This window comes from Myotis yumanensis, unplaced genomic scaffold, assembly GCF_028538775.1.
Source record: "Myotis yumanensis isolate MYYU_CA2020_CCGP unplaced genomic scaffold, mMyoYum1.0.hap1 SCAF_23, whole genome shotgun sequence".
NCBI classification, from domain to species: Eukaryota; Metazoa; Chordata; class Mammalia; order Chiroptera; family Vespertilionidae; genus Myotis; species Myotis yumanensis.
Window position 1 is genome coordinate 10,073,855 of NW_027223774.1, and position 16,579 is coordinate 10,090,433.

Consider the following 16,579-nt stretch of genomic DNA (forward strand, 5'->3'; position numbering starts at 1 on the left):
CTCTCGGCGCTATCACTGCTGGGTGTCCAATGTCCTCACAAGGAGGTTAATCCCCGGCTGAGAAACCGGTCCATCTACCGCATTCCTGCCTCTTGGCACCATCCACTGGGCCCCAGCCCACTTCCAACACCAGCAACCTCTTGCTGAAGCCGAGCAAGGGCTCCCCCACCTGCTGTGTCCACTACTGGGCCTTCCCCCTCCTTTCCTCAGGACTCCTCCTTCCCAGGCCCTCCCTAGGTCCCCTTCACAGCCCGTCCAGCTCTCTGGTTGTCCCTCAAACCAGCTCACAACCCCACAGCTATTATTTGTCACCATCAAAGACCACAAGCCGCTATAGGGGCCAGCATCCGTGGCTCCGGCTGCCAGATGGCATCCAGATCCTCAACCTCGCCTGGGAATACCTGCGTGCCCGTGACATTCTAAAGCAACACCAGCTCCGGCTACACCAACCGCCTCCCAGGACCACCCTTGCAGGCTTGGGGCGCAATGAGAATGGAGCACCCGAGAGGCCCCAGGGGGGGTTACCCTCTTGGCCAGCACCCTTTGCTCCACTGACAGCTCCCAACAGAGACCAGCACTCCTGGCCCTGGATGGACAGCCGCACATCAGCTGTCAACCCCGAGAAATGAGAGATCAGCAGGCCGAGAGCAGTTCAATAATTATTACCAACAGTGCGTTAATTACAAATAATGAGAGAGGAACTAGAGGTGGTACGTTTTCCACACGGGGAGCCAGCATCCACAGCCCCAGCCCCAGGGGTCCGGCCACCCGGGCGGGGCGGCGCAGTAATAAATAACGGAGGGGGGACAGGGGTCAGGGCTGCTCCTGCTTCTTCTTGACAGAAATCCGCTTCTTCCTGGCGGCCAGCATCTCGTAGAAGGGGTCCACGCTCACAGCCGCCCTGCGGAAGGGGAGGGGCCCAGGGTGAGGCCAGGGGGTCTGGTCCCAGCCACCGCCCGCCCCCAGGGCCCCGGAGCCCAGCTCACTGGATGGACTTGATCCACTCATCCTTCTCCTCCTGCGTGGGGGCCGAGATCCGGTACACCATGTGGTTCCCCTCCACCACGCGGCCATCTGCCTCCGTTTTGCAGGCTTTGATGAGCTGCCCCTTGTTGTTGGGGATATAAAGCTCAAAGCAGTTCTGGGGAGACACCAAAGAGGAGGGGCGGTGGGTAAGAGCCGGCCTGAGGGCAGAGCAGCCCCCGCTGCGGCAGGAAGGGGTACGGAGAGGGCCTTACTGGTTTCCGGGGGTCGTCCACCTCCCGGATGCTCAGATTCTCCAGGGGGATGATTCCTCGGGGCTCCTTGTCCTGAAAGAGCAAGTCGGACAGGCCTCGGACCTCCCAATCCTCACCCCCAGCCCCTCCTCCCTCAGGCCCCGGCCCCGACACCAGCCCCTCCTCTCAGGACCCACGGCTCAGCTCCGTCCTCACCGTGGTGTACTCAAAATAGTAGAGGCAGTTGTCTGTGAGGATGAACCAGCGCCGCTTCCACGTCTTCACCCGGCCCCCTGAAAGGGAAGGGGCGGGAGGGGGCCCGGGCTCAGCACAGGGTCAGGGCCTCTGGGAGGGGGAGGGGGTGAGAGGCAGAGCAAGCACAGGGGCGCGGGCTGTCGGGGCCTGGGACGAAGCAACGCGTGGGACAGACAGACAGACAAGCAGGGACAGGCGTGCTTGGGCCCCAGGAACTGGTCCACCCCCCGGGTGGGCTTTCCGCTCTCTAAGCCTGTTGGTCAGCCCAGGCCCAGGAGTCTGAGCCCCCAGCCCCCTCTCCTGTAGTGACGGGGAGCGAGGACGCCGTGTACCTACCTCCTGGGGCAGACAGCGAGAAAGCAGGCAGGACCAGGCGAGAAGGCAAGGCAGAAGAGTGGGGTGCCCCCAAGAGCCACAGGCAACAGAAATAGGGTGGGCGAGGGAAGGGATGCGCAGGGGGTAGGACAGAGAGAGAAACAGCAAAGAGAAACACGCAGGGAGGGAGGGAGGGAGAGAGAGGGAAGAAAACCAGTTACATCCACATGAGGGAGGATGGGCCAGGCCCTCTCCCTCCCGGGGAGGCGAGTGCCCTGAGCCCAGGAGGCAGCCATGAGCACCCCCTTCGTCAGTGCCAGGCCCCAGACCACGCCGCCCACGTCCTCGGCCAGGAGGCCCTCCGCTGCCGCCATGAACACGTCTGTGCCCTGGAGGCCCTCCCCGCCTTGGCCCCAGGTGGCGTGGGGACTCAGCCAGGCCCAGCACAACTGCCCCTGTGACCTCAGCACCACCTCCTGCCCTCTTAGCCGCCTTCCTGCTTCCAGATGCCCTGCTGTGGGCTCCTTGTGGGGCCAGAGGGACTGAATAGCAGCAGTGACCATGGCTGTTAACCACCGTGAACAGAGCCACCGCAGGCCCCTCTCCTGCGTGTCAGTGTCTAAGAGGCGCCTTTTCCTAATGATCACAAAGCAGAGACGTGCTCGGGTCAGAGACCTGAGGCCAAGGCCGCCTCTGCCCTGAGCGGCTGGGTGGTGACGGAGCCTCACTGTCCTCACCTGGGAGAGGGGAAGGATGGCTGCCGAGGGAGGCGTTTGGAGGGGAAATCGTTGGTGACGCTGCCCTCCCGACGCCCTCCCTGCGGAGCCAGAATTCCCCCCAGGAACCAGGCACCCGGAGCGTTGGCTGGAGGACGTGATTTGCATTTTTCACGTGCACCGGGGCCGTCTGCACCCGGGCAGGACCCGCTCCTAATGCTGGAGAAGGCTGCCTGGGCTCGGGCACAAGCCCACACCGGGGAGGGGAGACGCCCCAGGAGCACAGTGCTGCCCCGGCCTCGCGCTGGGCTGGAGGCTTCCTGGGGCCTCCCGCTGCCCTGCTGTCTGCACTGTGCACACTGGACTGTGACGCTGTCAGTCTGCCTCCCAGAGCAGCCGTTAGGGCTTCTCCATTAAAAAGCCGCAGCTAACACTCCCCTGGCACCTACCATTACCAGGCCCGGCTGCGAGCCAGCTCGCAACCTCGGCTCTGCATTAGGGCCACCTGGGGAGCTTTCACCATAACTGACGGCTGTCCTGCCCCCTCCTGGCTTCACAGGCCAACCACCGGGTGTAAGAGCTCCCAGGTGACTCTCCTGTGCGGCTGGGCCGAGAAGCACCATCCTCAGACAGAGGCACCGTGACCCCTGCTAACTGACCGCATCTGCTGGCACCACGCCCCCTCCCGTCCTGGTCAGGGACTCCATCCACCCGCACAGCCTGGCAGTACCCTGTGCCCGAGCCCTTCGCTTCCCCCAGTGTCTGCGGAGCCCCCAGCCGGGCCTGCGCCTGGGCCAGCACACGGGCCGGCTCGTCCTCAGCCTCCTGACGCAGATGCACGAACAGGCTGAGGGGTCGCCTCGCTTGCCTGGGGTCACACAGCGGAGCCCAGGCCCACTGACCTCCCCCTGCAGAACAGCCAGCAGGGTCAGCAGGGGACGTACCCAGCTTAAGGAGCCAGCCCTCCCGGTCCGGGTTGAAGAAGGTGTGGGTCAGGTCATTCCCGTCATCCTCCGGGATCTTGAAGGGCTCATTTCGAATGCTGTCGTAGAGGTTCTGAGGGGCGAGAGCCCAGTGAGCAACGCCAGGCCCCTGGGACCCTCCCGGGGCTTCTTGGTGGGGGCGGCGGGGAGGGGGGGGTGGCAATGAGACCACAGGTGGGACAGCCATGGAGGGGGGGCCTGGGGAGAAAAGGAAAGCGGAAGCAGAGGAGTGGAGGGAGCCCTGGGGAGGAGAGAAAGGAGGCAAGACGGAAAAGATGGAGAGAAGACCCTGCCGAGTTCTTAAAGACAGAAACAGACACAGAGGTGGGAATGAGGGAGACCAAGACCCTGGAAGTCAGAGGGCCGGAGACGGAGACAGGGAAGAGAAACAGACAAAGAAAGAGGCAGCGGGGAGAGAGAAAAGAAACGGTGTCCGTGGAAAGGGGAATCCCAGGTGGACGCCCAGGCACTGGAGACCCAGGGGAGGGCTGTGGGCTGTGGGGAGGAGGGGGGGCCTGACCCTGAGCAGCTCCTCAGGCAGGTCCCCGCCCTCGTTGATGCCCCGGTTCATGGCCACGAAGCGCTCCAGGCCCGGCTTGTCCCGGACGTTGGGGTTGTGAAGGCTGGTGTTCAGCATGATCACCGCAAAGGACAGCACGTAGCAGGTGTCTGCAGCAGCCGGGGTGTGAGGACACAGGTCAGCGGCCCCTCTGGCTCCTGCCCCAGGCCCAGCCCCTCCCCGCCAGGCCCCAGGGTCCGGGCGCCCACCTGTGGACTGGAAAACCCCGGGGTTACACAGGCAGTACCGCTGGGCAAAGGCTTCCATCATCCGGTCAATCTTCTGGGCCTCTCCAGGGAGGCGGAAGCTCCACAGAAACTGCCTGCGTGGGAAAGGGGCCAGGTGCCCTGTCAGGACCGGCGGAACCCCTTTCCCGCGCTCAGTCCCGCCAAACCTGTGGCCTCAGCAGCTGTTTCGAGTATGGACACATGATCCAGTCGGACCAATGAGCACTGACTCTGGGACTTGTGGTGGATTTAAGGAAAGTGCTCTTTCTCCTAAGTTTGCTAACGAGGCCTGGAGGACAGCAGAGGCTTCTGTTATCACGCGGGAGCAGGCCTGCAGCCAGCAATGCCAGCACAGTGGCGAGCACAACCAAGAGATAAAGCTGACCTTCTGGTGCCATCAGAACATCTGGAGACAGCTGCGCCTGAAGGCCCTACCACGGGCTTTTGTGTTACATGCAGCAACCAAGTCCCGGATTTTTGCTTCTATTTTAGTTTTGAGCAGGCGTCATCGCTTGTAAAGAAGGAGCCTGACAGGCATGTTCCTGCCCCACCAGCCCCGTCCCTCTCACCTGAGGGCCTGCACCAGATTGAGGTCGGTGAACTCATGCAGATCCACAAAGGCGTGCAGCACGGCCAGGTTCAGCTCTTCCCTGGGAGGACAGGCACGGGCACTCAGAAAAGGCGTTTGGGAAGGTGGGAGTGGACCCAGCACTGGGGAGGCCACCACTCTGCACCCAGTGCTGGCCTGGCCCAGGGCAGGGCACTCAGAACATGCTCTGGGGAGGATCGTCTGTGCTCCGCCTACTGTCACCTCTCAGCTAATCCCCAGGCTCCTCAGATGTCCAGAGGTGGCCCCCAGCCCCCCAGACATGCACGGTCAGTCCCCACCCCCCACATGTCCAAAAGACGTTCCCCACAATGCCAGATGTCCCCAGTTGCCACACATCGAAGCTGTCCAGATGGCCCCCACATACAGAAGGTTCCCAGGCATCAGTTCCCACATTCCCAGACAGTCCCCACGCACCTCAGATGTCCAGAAAGTTCCATATACTCTAGATCCCCACCATCCCGAAGCGCCCAGACACCCAGGGAGTCCTGTGCACCTCGGACGTTCAGACGCTCACAGATGGTCCCAGGCCTCCCCGACTTCCCAGCATGCCCTCCTGCACCTTAGGGTCCAGACAGTCCACGCCTTCCCTACACCCACAGATGGTGCCTGTGCACTGATGTCCAGGCTCACGTGCCCTAGACTTCTAGGCAGTCCCCGTCCACCCCAGAGTCCACACAGGTCCTCCTGCCCCGATTTCCACGGGGTCTCCAGGCTCCACAAATATCTGCTGCTAATCCCCATACTTCCAAGCTGTCCACACGGTTCCCATGCACATCAGTGTCTACCCAGTTCTCACATTCCTGTGACACATTCCTACGGACGAGATGCTCACAGACAGTCCCTAGGTCCCCCAGATGGCCACAGGTTCCCCCAGGCCCCGGTGTCAGTGCAGCCTGTCATAGTCCAGCTGGAAGGTTAGTCTGTCAGGGTCTCTCCTCAGGAGAGGAGCTTGCAGTGAGCTGGATGCAAGGGGCTGGGGGGAGAGGCCCAGAGGAGCGGGGTGGGACCTCACCTCTCCCCCAGGTAGTCCCCGATGGCTGTCTTGTTCAGGCCCTCGCCCTTGTACAGGAAGCGGGCGATCTCCTCAGGTGTGTTCTGCAGAAGTTCGTTCTCCACCAAGAACTGGATCCCCTAGTGAGTGGGGACCGGGTCTCAGTGCTAATACGCTGACAGCCACTCCCACCACCTCCCCAGAAACCGCAGCACCCAAACCCACCCCACGCTACCCGAGCAGGGCCAGGTGTCATTTTCAGGCTTCTCACAGGCCTTTAAATAGCCTCCCTCCCGCCTCACAGCATACAGCCTTGGCACCCACTGTTCCCTGTGCTCTGCCTGGTTCATTCCAGCCCCAAGAGCAGGGTCTGGCGAGGGACAGGAGCCCAATGGCTGTTTGCTGGAGGACTGAACAAGCTACACTGCTCGGGGCAGGAGGAATAGTGCGAGAAGCTCAGTGAGCAGCAGTCCTTCAAGAACCGTGAGGGCCAACCCTCGGGCGGGACCCCGGCCTCCTCTGGCTCTCCCAGCGCCATGAGGACCTCCTTCTCGCTCTGGACTGTGGTGACCATGTCTAGGGGCTCCCTGCAGGCCAAGCAGAGTCAACCATCTCTAGGGGCCGAGCACTGGCTAGCGGAGGAGCAGGCCCAAGGCAGGCAGGAGGAAACGGGCTTAAACCGCACGAACAAATGCCTTCCTCCACCGGGTGAACACTGGCTCTTCCTTCAAACCTGACCTGAGTCTCCCCTCCTCCAGGGAGTCCTCCCTGACGCCCCCGGCTCCCTCCTGAGTGTCCCCAGCCACGGGGCCTCTGTCATGACACCGTTGAGCATGTCACTGTCTCTGTTTCCTACCAGACACCAGCTCCTCCTGGGAGTCTAGGTGACACCAGAAGTGGGTCCAGAAATACGAACAAGAAGGGAAAGAGGACCACCCGGTGGAGGACACAGCACAAAGGTCTGGGGGCTTCCACTTGGCTAATGTTCAGGGAACAAATGGACAGTCGACCCCGCGAAATCCAGGGATTGGGACCAAGTCTGTCCCCCTAAAGTAGGCCTTTAAACCATCACACCCTGTCAGGATGTCCGCCAGGCTGACCCCAGCCCCGTGGCCCCAAGCACCTTCTTGGGGTCCATGTTGAACTTCTTCCGGCCCATTGCCATCTTCCGGTTCCGCTGCAAGGTCTTACTGCAGAGGCAGAGAGCAGGGGGGTGGAGGGTCAATATCTGGGCAGCCCTGGCCCCACGACCCCCCAAGTTCCCAGCTCCAGTCCTCACCTGCCCTCATTGGCCTCCAGACCCTCCACCTCGCTCATGGCTTCGCTGAGCTCCTCGCGCAGGCGCTGGATCTCCACCAGCAGCTCCTGCTTCCGCCGCCGGATGTTTTCCAGCTCCATCCGCTCCTCTGGAGTCAGGTCTGGGGGCTCTGGGGGGGTCAGGGGTTGGATGGAGGTCAGTTCTGGAGGGACGGGGAGCCTGTTTTCCTGCAATCTGGATTTTTACAGGGCTGGGGGGCATGACCCCTGGGTTCAGAGGGAGGGTGAAGATGAGGGCCAGGCCTCTTATGTCTGCCGGGGTAAGGGGCTGGGGGCCTGGACTGAGTCCTGGGGAAGAAGGGGACCCGGGCCTGAAGGAGAAGGCGGCTGGAAGTCTGAACTGTGGGCTCATTACTTGCAAAGGGGCCGAGGCCTTGGCTTCCTACTTCCATTCTCAGCGATGCAGCCGCGGACCTGGGTGTCCGGGCTCCCGGGCCCATGGAAAGTAACTATGGCAGGGGACGCTGATGACAGCTCGCGGGAGTTGGGGAAGGGGGCGGGGCAACAGAGGCCACGGTCTCCGGGGGGTCTCTGGAGCCCCAAGATTTCTCCCTCACCCCTGGGCCCCCAAGAGCCCCCCCTTCCTGCTCCCAGCAGCCCCTGGGCTCCGCCCGGCCCCTCCGGGGGGAATGGTTCCGCCGCGGCCTCCGCTCCACCGCTCATCCCGCCCCCTCCCGCCGCCACCGGAAACAGGATCGGCCCAAACAATGGCCTGGAACGCCCCGCTCTCGGGCCCCGCCGGAAGCCCATCCCGAGCCCCACAAAAACGCGGCGGCGGCGGCGACGGTGCCGAGCAGCTCCGAGAGGCGCGCGCCGGGAGCAGCGTTCGCGGCGGAACGTGGAGGACAAGGGGCTTCATCCGCCCCTTGCCGGCCCCACCCCTCGCCGACCTACCGTAGACGCCGTCCTCCATGGCGGCTAGGAAGCCCCGCGGGGAGTCCGGGGCGGTCCCGCCAGTCGGGCCTGGTTCCGCGTTGGCCCGCGGGCTCGGGTGAGCCCGCTCAAACGCCCCGGGAGCCACCGCCGCCTCCTCAGCGCCAGTCCTCAGCGCTGAAAAGACTCTCCCTTCGCCTCCCAACCGCCCCGCCAGTAGGGACCGCCCCTCGTTTTGACACCGCCCAATCCAGTCCGGGCCCTCCCGTCTGCTCCGCCCTCGATGCCGAAGGACCGTTCTCCTGGGCCAATCAGCGCGCAAGGAGCAGGCGTAGCAGTGTCGGCCGGAGATAGACGGTCCCTCGGACCAATCAGACTGCGGGCCGAGGGCTGGGCACCGCCTCTGAAACAAAAGAAGTCACGTGGCTGGCTTGCCCGCCTATGAGGAGCCTCGGAAAGGAATTGCTTGGAGGTGGGACTGCGTGGGAGCCGTGAGGGCTTCGTCCGCGCCAGGACTTTGGGCAACGGGATGCGATTTCCGCCGAGCCCGCCGCTAGTGGAGCGATGCTGGGGGTCGGCACTTGTTCCAGGGGGCGGGGCCCCAGCTGTCGGTTGTTCTCCGAGCCACAGCTCCTTAGCAACCAAGCTTCCTTTTGACGACAGCTGTTGCCACGCAACCGGGAGCAGCTTTGGCTCACTTTTTTTTTTTTAATTTAAATTCTTTATTGTTGAAAGTATTACATATGTCTCCTTTTCCCCCCATTGACCTCTCCCTGGCCACTCCCACCCCCAGCACATGCCCTCACCCCTCTGCTGTCAGTGTTCATTGGTTATGCGTATATGCATGCATACAAGTCCTTTGGTCGCTCCCCCCCCCGCCCCCCCAGGCTCACCTTTCTTTTGGCCTCCTTTCTCCCTGTCTGGCTCCTCCGTTCTCCAGACCCTTTTCTTACCCGCTCCCATCCACCCCAGCCTCTCCAGAGTTAAGAAGTGGTGCAAAAAAAGACTTATTCTGTCTTTTCAATGTTACACTATTTGGTCCGGCTGGCATGGCTCAGTGGTTGAGCGTTGACCTATGAACCTGGAGGTCATGGTTCGATTCTGATCAGGGCACGTGCCCGGGTTACTGGGGCGTGCAGGAGGCAGCCAATCAACGATTCTCTCTCATCATTGATGGTTCTCTCTCTCTCTCTCCCCCTCCTTTCTGAAATCAATAAAAAATATATATATATATTTTAAATGTTACGCTGTTTGATACCTGTCAAGGAGAATGGGATAATAGGCAAAGGCCAAATATAGTGAAAGCACAGGCCCCGCCTTTTTGGCGCCATCTAGCTCCTCCCTTTGTTGTAGCATCCTCCCCGGACAACTCCCCTTTCCTCAGCACCCTCCCACCTTCTCTGATTCCTTAGCCCCTGCTCAGGGTCCTTTCCCTTCTCTCCAACTCGCCTCACTTCAGGTGCACCCCCCTCATACTCTTGCTCCCCTCCCTCCTCTCAGAGTCCTCCTGCATCTGAGGCCCTAACCCCACCCCACTCTCATTCCCAGGACTCGCAGCCAAAGCAGGTGCAGGACCCTGAGCAGAATGGAGAAACCGGGCACCCTGTCATCGGCAGGTCCCTCATGGGGTCTGAGGTGGTGTCTGGGACTTGTCCTCATTCACGGCCCATGAGCTAGGCAGGGAGAGACAGATTCAGAGCTGGGATCTGGTTAAACCGACAGATTAGACATGGAGCGTCCTAATCTCACTGACCTTTAGGAGTGGCCCAGCCCCTGCCCTCCCCAGTGGAAACCCAGGCTGGGCCAGCCACGACCCCACTCTCTCTTCTTCCAAGCAGAACCCTGTCCCTGTCCCTTCACCTCACACTTAGCATTCTCCTCCACCCCCATTTCTATGGTCCCCAGGCCCTATCCCAGACTCCCTGAGCTGGGAGGGCAGCCAGCTAATTAATCCCATCCGGTTATTACGTGGGGATTCTGAAGGATCAAGGGAGGCAGGGAAACCAGAAGGGAGGACCTGGGTTGGTGCAGCACCTGGGCAGGCTGAGGGGCAATGACAGTGCCTGCCCTCAGTCCTAGGACACAGGGGTGGGGACGTATCCTCACAGGCATTGGTTCCTTTAGCAGCTGGCTCCCTGCCTGCTGGGCACTTAGGTAGACAGAAGCATGGGCAGAGGCCAGGCCCCAGAAGCACACTCACAGACACATCACCAGGCGCCCATGGTTTAATCTGGGGGACAAGGCTCCCCCTAACCACCCACTTGCCCCTGGTAAACAGTGCGCCAAGCTGGACGAGGGAGGCATTGATTCTGGCCCATAGCCACAGCCCGCACTGCACCCAGCCTGCCCTGTCCTTCAGATGTCCAAACTCAGAGCTGGCCTCCAAGAGCGTCTCCCATGCCTGGGAGGCCGTGCGTCCCTGCACCAGGGAGAGCTGGGAAGTCTCTAGGACCCTCCCCTCACTTCCCCCTCCCTGAAGTGAGGAACCATTCCTGTGGAAAGGCCCTTGGAGAAGTTCAAGTTCCAGTGCCCCGTTGTTACAGATGAGGAAACCGAGGCGAGGAAAGAGGAGTGGTGTGCCCAGTCACACAGTCCTTAAGCAGAGCTAGGATGTAGAGCAAAGCTTCCTGGATCCTTATGAAAGATCTCATTCCAATGAGCTCAAACTCCATGTCTAACCCTTCTGTAAGAACCATGGGGTGGGGGTGGGGGAATATATATATCTGTATTTATATTATATACTAGAGGCTTGGTGCACAGATTCGTGCACTGGTGGGGCGTGGCCTGCGGGGATTGACCCGCTGTGGGAGCACACTGACCACCAGGGGGCAGCTCCTGCGTTGAGCGTCTGCCCCCCTGGTGGTCAGTGCGCATCATAGCGACAGGTCGACCGGCCGTTCTGGTCGTTCTGCTGTTCAGCCATCGGGCTTTTATATATATAGCTCACACACACATATATTACATCTTTAAGAAATAGATACACATCACGGGGTGTAGGGTTCCAGAGCATTGTAGACTCGCCAGCCATGGCCCCCTCCCTTCCCTTGCCCGTCCACTAGCCCTGTTACCCGCAGGGTCTTGTCTGGGCCCTCACCTTCAGGTCAGCCCGGAAATGCTGTCTATCGAGTCCTGAGTCCAACTGTTACAGAAGCCGCTTAGAACTCCCAGGTTTCGATCACGGACCAACTCTGGCTCCCTGAAGCCTTGGTTCCTTTTGGCATTTCAGAACCACAGAGAAGTCGTCTAGGATCGCCACTCCTTCCCTGACTCTGTGGTCGATCCAGAGCCACGGAATCTTGGCTCCTTTGGACATTCTAGAATGGCACTTTAAAAACACACACCTGTGGGTCATTTAGAAGCATCGATTCTCCCCTTGCTTTGACGTTCTGTAGCCACTGGTCTGGAGTTATCTGATATCAAGAACTCCCCATGTGTCACTGCCGTCCTAGACCAGCAGACTCTCCATTGTTTTGTGCATTCTAGAAACACAACTCTTTAGTTTCTGGAGTACTTATACTATCTAAGGTCAGTCTAGATCAGTGGTCGGCAAACTCATTAGTCAACAGAGCCAAATATCAACAGTACAACGATTGAAATTTCTTTTGAGAGCCAAATTTTTTAAACTTAAACTATATAGGTACGTACATTGTTATTAACTTAATTAGGGTGCTCCTAAGCTGGCCTTTGCTAATAACATCCTCAATCTGATTGAGGTACGTTCGCTGAGGTCGACCCCTTCCAACTCTCCCATCCGCACTCGTCTTGTATACTTGTTTCGTCTTTCCGAAAACCGACTTCTGCGCATGGGCCACGAAGTTTCAGTCGCACATGTGGCTCGCGAGCCGCAGTTTGCCGACCACTGGTCTAGATGAACAATCTCAAAACATGGGCTTTCTGGAATCACAGGTCTTTTCTTGACTGGCAGTCAATTTACAGGTCAATCAAGTTAGTCCTGACTTCTTGGAGCGTTCCATACTTTTTCCTCCTGAAGTGGTCTAGAAAAAGATGACTTGCTTCTTGCTTGGCTGAGCCAAGACGCAAGAGTCCCTTGAATATTAAACCAATCCAGGCCTATAAACTCTCGATCTCACTCGCTGCTTGAGAACTGCTGACTTCCTCCCCCAGAAGCAGTCTATGTCACTGATTCCGGACCCTGCTCAACAACCCACACCAGCCATATAGAAGAATCTAGAACCACCAGTCCTTGCCTCTTGGGTGGTCCAGAATCCTGGATCCCTTAGACTCAGGAATCAGGCCGATACAGGGGTCTCAGACAGGAGCACACAACGCAGAGGAATTAAGATCCAGTGTGTCCACGGTGGGTCCACTAGGCAGGCAGAACTTCACCAGCTAATAATTTACCCAGCAGACCTGTGAGTCCCAGGAGAGGGCCCGGGGTCTCCGTTTTGCTACCTCTGGGAAGGGGATACAAATGGGGGGACAGCAGCTGGCATCATGGGGGCAGGGTCAGAGACAGGGTGGGGGTGAGTCCTCGGGGGCTGGCAGCCCCCTCTTCTGCCTCCGACTCATCTCCCTCCTTGGCTTCCTCTTCCTCCTGGCAGCAACTCAGAGCGAGTTCATTCTCGTAACAAAATGCAGTCAGCGAGTCAGGGAGGCTCGACTTGGGGCTGTGGGAATCCCGCTCTGCCCGCTCATCCAGCTCCTTGGCGCTGCAGACCGGGGTCCCCGGGACCTCGTAAGTGCGGTGGAAGTGGCGATAGTCCACCTCATACTGGGAGCCACGCTGGAAGAGGACGGGCTCAAAACGATGGCCCCAGAGCAGCTCACCGGGGAGATAGGAAGAGCGACACTGCGTGGTCATAGCCGTGGCCTCCACCATGCCCTCGAGAATGACCACCAGCTCGAAGTCGGCCCGGGCCAGCTCCGCACGCCCCAGCTCATAGAGGGGACTGGAGGAGTCGATCTCGTGCACGATGGTGATGGGAGACACCAGGAAGATGCGATCCGTGCCGCCGTCGAAGCCCACGTCCACGTCCCGGTGGTCCAGGGGTATGTACTCACCTTCGGGGGTCACCCGAGGCTGTAGCAAAAGACAAGGGGCCCAAGACAGATGCAGGGAGGTGAGAGGAGGCAGAGAGGATGATAGAAAGCAATGGACATGCAGAAAAGGAGAATAGAGACTGGGAGGGGTGAGGGTGGGGAGAGGAGAAGAACCCAGAGAGAAGGGGATGAGGCCCAGGGAGAGGAAGATGGAGGCTCAGAGAAAGAGGGGACAGAGACCCAGAGATAAAGAGAGAGGGACAGAGACTCGGGGGGGTTTGGGGATAGAAACCCGAGGAAGAGGCAAGGGAGAGAGGAAGAGAGGGACAGAGTGACATTGGCAGAGCCACAGAAATCAGCAAAGCAGAGACAACGTTAAAGAAACAGAAGATAAGAATGACATCCAAGCAGCCATTGGAGAAGAGGAAAAGAAAAATGGCTTTCAGTAAACAGAGAGAGATAAACCAGGATGACAATCTAGGTCCAATATCCTGTGTTCCCCGCTGCTCCATGCCAGCCCCTGGGCGCTCTGCACCCCCACCCCTACCTCCACCCCCACCCCCACTACAAGCCCTGCAGCCCCTGTGTATCTGTGTGTGATGCAGAGGAAGGTACGCAGTCCATAAGCCAGGTATTGGCAGTTTCACCCCACCTACCCATCGGTTCCATACCCACCTCCCAGGCCATGTCAGCACCCCATAGGCTTCTGGGATAGACAATATCCCTCCCAGGTCATGAGTCCTGCTGTCTCAGTCAAGTGGGAGACAGAGGTGGGGGGTGGGGCCCATTCTTCCCCACCTGTCTGTCTCCAGGAGACCCCAGTTGCTGCTGGGAGCTGCAGTTCCCACCACCACCTTGTTCTCCCTCTCACCCAAGTACAAGCTCAGCCCAAGGTCAAGTGTCTACTTGGACAAGGGCAGCTAGCCTCAGAATTTGGGCAGTTTGACCACAATTCTAGAAACACGAAAGCAAAAAGCGCCTTTTGCAGATCGTTGGAGGGAGCCACTAACTCAGGAGCCAATGGGAGTTGTTTTGTTTGTTTTTTTGCCAAGAAGCTACAATTCAAGAGTGTCCCAACCAAGGCTCTGTAGCCCTCCCAGCAGGAGGCTGGTGGGAGAGGCTGGGCCGCTTAGGTGGGGAACCAAGGCTGCAGGGCCCCATGCCCAGAGGTCATGAAGAATCGTGTTCCACGGCTGCTTAGGTGTGAGCTGCACCCCATCCTGGGACCTACATCTCCCACAACCCCACAGGGGCCAGGCCTCAAGTCATAGCTGTTGGAACTGGAGACCTGAGCGGCGATTTACACCATCCATTTACACCACCCGCAAAACTACACGTCCCCACACCACCTCACCCAGGTCCTTTCCCACGCCCTGGAGGACTCTGAGTTCAGAGCCTTTACAGGCCCCTCAAGGTTTAGATTTCCCACGATTCCATTGGGGGGGCGCCCTCAAACCCCAGAAAGCTCTTTGTGTCTCAAGTCTAAGGTTTACATCTCCTACAACTGCTCCCCGGACTCAAACTTCAGCCACAAGCAGAGCAAGTAGGTCCCTGCCTGAGAGACTGCTGGGAATTGTAGTCCACGCACCCTCCACGTCCAATGCACGCCTCGCCCCCAGGCCTACATCTCCCACAATGCCTCGGGGCCCCACCCCGGTGCACCTTCCCGCCTCCCTGGGGCCGCGGCCTCGCACCTGCAACAGCTGGGCGCGCACGTGGGCCTCGACCAGGTGGCTGCGGCGCAGGTTCCCCACGCGCCACATGAGGCAGAGGCGGCGGTCGCGCAGCGCCACCACGGCGTTCTCGCTGAAGATGAGCGTCTCGTTGCGCTTCTTGGGCTTGGCCATCTTGGCCATGACGGCGCCCACGACGAAGGCGTCCAGGACGCAGCCGGCGATGCACTGCAGCACCACGGCGGCCACGGCGGCCGGGCACTCCTCGGTGACGCTGCGCACGCCGTAGCCGATGGACGTCTGCGTCTCCAGCGCGAAGAGGAAGGCGGCCAGGAAGCTGGCCACGTGGGAGAAGCAGGGCGCGGGCGGCGGCGGCGCGGCCAGGTCGCCGTGCAGCGAGGCGATGAGCCAGAAGGCCAGGCCGAAGAGCAGCCAGGAGGCGAGGAAGGAGCAGGAAAAGAGCAGGCACATCCAGCGCCAGCGCACGTCCACGCACGTGGTGAACAGGTCGCTCAGGTAGCGCGCGCCCTGGCCGCCCAGGTTCACGAAGCGCACGTTGCAGTGGCCGTCCTTCTTGACGAAGCGCCCGCCGCGCCGCCCCGCCGCCGCCGGCGACTGGGCGGGCGCCCATCCGTTGCGGCACAGCCCGGGCCCGGCCTCCTCGTCGCCCGCTGCGCCGGCCCCTGACTCCAGGGCGCCGCTCAGGCGGCGCAGGGCCTCGGCCAGGCCCATGGGCAGGGACAGCCCCTCCACTGGGGCTAGTGGGGGGCGGGCGCCCCGCACCTGCGGGGACAAGAAATGGGCAGAAACGTCAGAGGTGCCAGGAATGGGGGGGGGGGGCATGCTCCCTGGGCCTGAGTGGCCTCGTCTGGCAAATGGGTGGACAGATGCTCACCTTGAAAGTCACAACAGTACCGCTGCGACAGCCGTGACAGTGATGCTTGTAACCACAGGAGGTACTTGTCCAGCAACCACAGCCACAGGACTGTAGCTATAACAACGCCATTGTAAGCCACAATAATGTACAGGCCGGCGTGTACAGTGCGCACACTGTCGTGGACACTTTACCTGAATTTCCTTATTTGAGCCTCACAACACTGTAAGGCATTGTTTTCCCAATTTACAGATGAGGAAACTGAGGCACAGCATGGTTAACTTGCCCAAGGTCACAGCTGATTTGCTAGCAGTCTGGCTCCCAGAGCCCAAGCTCATAAGCACTAAGTCAGTGGTTCTCAACCTTCCTCATGCCGCCACCCTTTAATACAGTTCCTCATGCTGTGGTGACCCCCAATTTCATTGTTACAAATTGAACATCATTAAAGCATAGTGATTAATCACAAAAACAATATGCAATTATATATGTGTTTTCCGATGGTCTTAGGCGACCCCTGTGAAAGGGTCGTTCGACCGCCAAAGGGGTCGCGACCCACAGGTTGAGAACCGCTGCACTAAGTGGTCCCTGGCTCTCGGCAGGGAGTCAGGGTGGGGAGATGAGCTGCAGCGCTGAGGTCCCTATGGTTCAAACACAAGCTCAGGCCCCGGCCGGGTGGCTCAGTTGGTTGAAGCATCCTCCCCTACACCCAAAGGTCTCGGGTTTGATTCCCAGTCAGGGTACAAACCCAGGTTGATGGTTCGATCCCCGATGGGGGTGCATGTGGGAGGCAACCGATCAATGTTTCTCTCCCTCTCCCTCTCTCTCCTCCTCCATTTTCCTCTCCCCCTCCCCCTCCCTTTCTCTCTCTCTCAAATCAATAAAAATATATCCTCGTGTGAGGATTAAAACAAAACAAACAAAAAAAACAAGCTCAGAAAGTGCAAGCAACAAAAGGGAAAAAAATAAAT

General features: G+C 59.8%; 2 protein-coding genes across 2 annotated transcripts; both read right to left on the reverse strand.

The window, feature by feature from the left end:
* Positions 1 to 646: 646 nt before the first annotated feature.
* On the reverse strand, positions 647 to 8,282 carry CYTH2 (cytohesin 2). The gene is made up of 12 exons (XM_070401805.1): positions 8,085 to 8,282; positions 7,153 to 7,300; positions 6,997 to 7,063; positions 5,895 to 6,013; positions 4,842 to 4,922; positions 4,255 to 4,367; positions 4,007 to 4,155; positions 3,448 to 3,559; positions 1,434 to 1,510; positions 1,239 to 1,310; positions 987 to 1,141; positions 647 to 901 (listed from the first exon to the last, which is right to left on the reverse strand). Exons 1-12 carry the CDS (start codon positions 8,101 to 8,103, stop codon positions 814 to 816), a joined length of 1,200 nt encoding a protein of 399 aa, XP_070257906.1. The 5' UTR covers positions 8,104 to 8,282; the 3' UTR covers positions 647 to 813.
* A 4,234-nt stretch (positions 8,283 to 12,516) lies between these two features.
* KCNJ14 (potassium inwardly rectifying channel subfamily J member 14) lies at positions 12,517 to 15,469 on the reverse strand. The gene is made up of 2 exons (XM_070401804.1): positions 14,759 to 15,469; positions 12,517 to 13,104 (listed from the first exon to the last, which is right to left on the reverse strand). Exons 1-2 carry the CDS (start codon positions 15,467 to 15,469, stop codon positions 12,517 to 12,519), a joined length of 1,299 nt encoding a protein of 432 aa, XP_070257905.1.
* Positions 15,470 to 16,579: the final 1,110 nt, after the last annotated feature.

Coding starts and splice junctions, on each gene's coding strand:
- CYTH2 (XM_070401805.1), bottom strand. Junction 4,923..5,894: donor GGGGACTACCTGGGGGAGAG/GTGAGGTCCCAC, acceptor CTGTCCTCCCAG/GGAAGAGCTGAACCTGGCCG. Junction 1,142..1,238: donor TGGACGACCCCCGGAAACCA/GTAAGGCCCTCT, acceptor GTGTCTCCCCAG/AACTGCTTTGAGCTTTATAT.
- KCNJ14 (XM_070401804.1), bottom strand. CDS start 15,469: ATGGGCCTGGCCGAGGCCCTGCGCCGCCTGAGCGGCGCCCTGGAGTCA. Junction 13,105..14,758: donor TGCGCGCCCAGCTGTTGCAG/GTGCGAGGCCGC, acceptor CTTTTGCTACAG/CCTCGGGTGACCCCCGAAGG.